The sequence below is a fragment of the Nematolebias whitei genome, chromosome 11 (genome assembly GCF_014905685.2).
Source record: "Nematolebias whitei isolate Nwh7 chromosome 11, NemWhi1, whole genome shotgun sequence".
NCBI lineage: Eukaryota > Metazoa > Chordata > Actinopteri > Cyprinodontiformes > Rivulidae > Nematolebias > Nematolebias whitei.
In genome coordinates this window covers 19251820-19256047 of record NC_056508.1, presented here as the reverse complement: position 1 = coordinate 19256047, position 4228 = coordinate 19251820, and the positions used below count along the sequence as shown (strand labels likewise).

The following is a 4228-nucleotide window of genomic DNA, read 5'->3' as shown; positions in this document are numbered from 1 at the left end:
ACACCATGTGCATGTCGGACACAAGTTACTCGGGACGGTTTATTTGTGTTGTTTTGTGTCTTTTTCTAGTTGTTCAGCCGAAGTGTTAGGAAGTGTTCAGGAACTCTGATGGAAAGGAGCAAAGAAGGCGAATCTTTTCGCTCAGGCGGCAGAAGCGCCACGCGCTGCCGGAGCAACGTTTAACGCTTCTTCTTCTTCTTCTTCTTCTTCTTCTTCTTTGGTTTGAGATGCGCTTTCTCGTCGCCGCGACATTTGTAGCATGATAGTGAGCGACATGTCTAACGTGAGGCCGAGTAAAAGCGCGGAATGGCTGCAGCTCGCGCTGGAGACCGGAGGCGCCGCTGGTCTGCTCGTGCTGGACTGCCGCTCGCACGAGCTCTACGAGTCGTCCCACGTAGAGACCGCCATCAACATGGCCGTGACGGGGCTGATGCTGCGGCGGTTCCGAAAGGGCAACATCCCCGTGCAGACCGTCATCCCCAAGCACGAGGACAAGGAGAAGTTCGCGAGACGGTGCAAGACGGACACGGTGCTCCTGTACGACGAGAGCTCGGCGGACTGGCCGGACGGCGGCTCGTCCTCCCCGACCACCATTCTGTTCCTGCTCCTCAAAAAGCTGCGGGACGACGGCTGCGAGGCGTACTATCTGGAAGGTAAACGCTCCATTGTTCATCTAATGTGGGAAACGGCGACATTATTCATAAGGGCTGCGCGTTGTGGCTTTTATTGACTTTTCAAGCCGGTTTGTCACTTTGAAACATCTAAATAAAGTTTTGAAGCGGGCGGTTTGTTCGTCTCTGCACGGCCTAACATCTTAAAACTTTATGTTGTTAGTCGGAGGCGAAGCTGTGTGTCTCGTTGTGTTTTTTTAATGTTTATATTTTAGTTCGTTTGCGCCCTCACCTGCGTCCTTTGCGGTGGACTTGCAGTTTGAAGGCTGTTTTTAAAGTTCGTGTCGCTGCTGAGGTTCTTAATTAAAATTCCAAAATGGCCGCGGCATGTTTTGCTCCAGCAGGAGCAGACATGGACTTCATGAATGGTGCGTGTGCAGGAGGGCTCTTACAGCTCAGCGCTGGCTTCCATTATTATTTTCGACCCGTTGTTATCGAAATTAACCTTTTCGGCGTAAAGTTTGGATATAAATGTCAAAAAGAAAGATGTGGTTTGTTATAAATCAACTTGTGTTTTTGGCTCTTATTCCAGGTGGTTTTGAAAAGTTCCACACAAAGTACCCGGAGCACTGCGAGACCCTCCTGGACAGCTCGTGCCCGAGCTCCTCGCCCCCCATGCCAGTTCTGGGTTTTGGAAACCTCCGGATCAGCTCGGATTGTTCGGACGGCGAGTCCGATCGCGAGCCCAGCAGCACGACAGAGTCCGAGGAGAGCCCCGTCCCCAGCAATCAGCCCGACTTCCCCGTTCAGATCCTGCCTTACCTCTTCCTGGGCTGTGCCAAAGACTCGGCCAACCTGGACGTGCTGGGCCGGTACAACATCACCTACATCCTGAACGTCACGCCCAACCTCCCCAACATGTTTGAGCATGACGGCCACTTCAGGTACAAACAGATCCCCATTTCAGACCACTGGAGTCAGAACCTGTCGCAATTCTTTCCAGAGGCCATATCATTTATTGGTGAGTAAACATGTCGCCTAGCTGAAGCTAATGAAAGTACTTTTCAAATATAAGTTGAGTTGCTTTTTTTTGTTTCCAGAAGAATTTTCTTGAAAAGTGTAAGTGGGTTTAACACGTTTTTGTATCTGTTCATCAGGATGAAATAACTTGTAGTTTTATTATTTCCATTATTAATGTGATCATCAACTGTTTTAACCCATTGGTAGCAATACAAAATAAAACCTGGTTCTTACTGGGTTTAAAGCTTGGTAGTTATCTAGTATCTACCTGAAACCTACAGGGACCATTCTGAATTATGAAGGGACTTGTTCCTCTGTACTTACAGGGTATGTACCTAGTATGTACTGGGTACTTACCAGGCTATATTGTGTGTTGCTATCCACAAATCAACCAAAACAAAAGCAAACCGCTCATATTGTTTGTTAATAACTTTAGAACTTTGTTTCAGTTTTGCTTTTGTTTTGATGTTTCTCACCATGACTGCACATGAAGCCACAACTATTCACTTGATTGTTTGGCAGTTGCCGTGTTGCTCATCACAAACGAGTTTCTAAGTTGTTTCAGATGTAAAAAAGAGGAAGGAAGCGATTCTTTCACTCAATGGGGTTGTGTTTGATTCCATTTTTACGAGTTGACAGTTGTTTGCCAACGACTCAATCTGACAGGAAACTAGTGTTGTTGTTTTTTTTCTGTCGAGGATAAGATTAAATCACGCAGACTTCTAAAGTGAAGTGTTATAATAGTTCTTTCTTATCTTGTAATACAAGTGTAGTTTCAAACAATCTGAACAGTTTGCACGTCATAATTAAAGCAGACCTCTTCTCACCTGGAGTTTTTCCTTCCCTCCGACAGACGAGGCTCGGTCGAAGCGCTGTGGGATCCTGGTGCACTGCCTGGCCGGCATCAGCCGCTCAGTCACAGTCACCGTGGCTTACTTGATGCAGAAACTCAACCTCTCTCTAAATGACGCCTACGACTTCGTAAAGAGGAAGAAGTCGAACATTTCACCAAACTTCAACTTCATGGGTCAGCTCTTGGACTTTGAGAGGACGCTGGGGCGACACACTCCCTGCGATAACCGCTCCACCAGCGAGCAGCAGCTCTTCTTCACCACTCCGACCAATCATAATGTCTTTCAGCTGGAGTCGACATAAGGAGCAATAAGACCGCTGGGTTTTGTTGTTTCCTGTGGTGTCTCTTAGGTTTTGTAAGCCTGTCAGATGCTTGGCTTGCTGACGCAGGCAGAAAGTCAGTGACAGGGTTCAGCACCAGAGGGAACGTCGGTCTGTCAAATGAACTGAACACTCTCGACTCTCAATGCCTTAATATCTAACACAAAAAAGAATTCAACTTTCCTCCACACACTGAGTTAATCAAGCGGTATAATTACGGGACAGTTTCTGAATTTTACTACCTGTTGTCTGCATTTGTTCTGAATATTGCCTTTATGGTCGAAATCCAGTCAACAGAGTGTTTTCTGAGGACCAGTCAGGTGTTTTCTTAACTCAAGCTGATGGTAATAAGCTACTGTGCTGATCCGTTGTACAGTTATCGATGGCTTTTTTAAATCACAGTAGAACTTTTTTATATATTTTTTTTAATTACACAGATCATTTTCACTAATACAATGGTTCCCAATACTGGTCCTGGAGGAACACCATCCTGCGTGTTTTAGTTGTTTCTGTGCTCCAACAAACCTGATTCATAGATTTAATTTAGAATGGTGTTCCTCGAGGACCAGGGTTGGGCACCATTGCACTAATATTTGATAAGCATGATTAGTATTTAAATTCAAGATAAATTGGGCATTTCTCTGTATATATTTGAACAGTATTTTTTTTTGTTTTAATATTTTACTCTACAGAGGCCCTCTAGTTCATTTTATCCATTATAACTGTGTCATTTACATAAGATCTTCTTTCCACAAGGATCTTGTTGTGTAACATTTGTATCCTTACCTGTTGCTGAGGCCTTGGCCGCTCTGAAACGTGAAACCAGTTAGAACTTCAGTAACCACGTCGGGGCGACATGTTGGGCGCCCACCTTCTGTTGTACTCTTCAGCCTGCAGCTCCTTCCTCTGTGGCTCGTCCCTACAGGAGGAATTACGTGCACAATGCCAGTCTTGTCTTCGAACAAGTGAATGAGTTTGACGCGTGCGAAAGAAAATGAAAGGAAGTACCTTTGACCAGAGTGTTCTTACCTCAACACGAGACATTTTCAGGGATTTTTATACGAAATTGACTGCATGTCCTTTTGGCCTTCTACTCAAGGGCTGTTTTTGTTAATCACGTTTGTAAAGATGTACATAGAACTCGCTATGGGGGACATTTTCTGTAAATCATGAAGGATATGGAAGTGACCTTTTTGGAACCCTTATGTATAGTAAATATAAAGCTAAACGTCCAAGGCATTCTGTATAGGTTTTTACAACAAATAAATTGTATATTTTTTACTTAAATTTCATTTCTTTGCTTCTCTTTGTGTAAGTCTTTTTGCTCAATCGGATGTTTTGTAAAGCAAAACGAAAGTGACTGTGGGTCATAACTCAAGGGTGCTCTTGTTGCCGAGGCGGGCTGTCCATTTTCAGTGATGAAG

General features: G+C 44.7%; 1 protein-coding gene across 1 annotated transcript; it reads left to right on the top strand.

The window, feature by feature from the left end:
• Window positions 1-274: 274 nt before the first annotated feature.
• Window positions 275-3238, top strand: LOC119416787 (dual specificity protein phosphatase 7). The gene is made up of 3 exons (XM_037683973.1): window positions 275-653; window positions 1204-1632; window positions 2485-3238. Exons 1-3 carry the CDS (start codon window positions 275-277, stop codon window positions 2784-2786), a joined length of 1110 nt encoding a protein of 369 aa, XP_037539901.1. The 3' UTR covers window positions 2787-3238.
• Window positions 3239-4228: the final 990 nt, after the last annotated feature.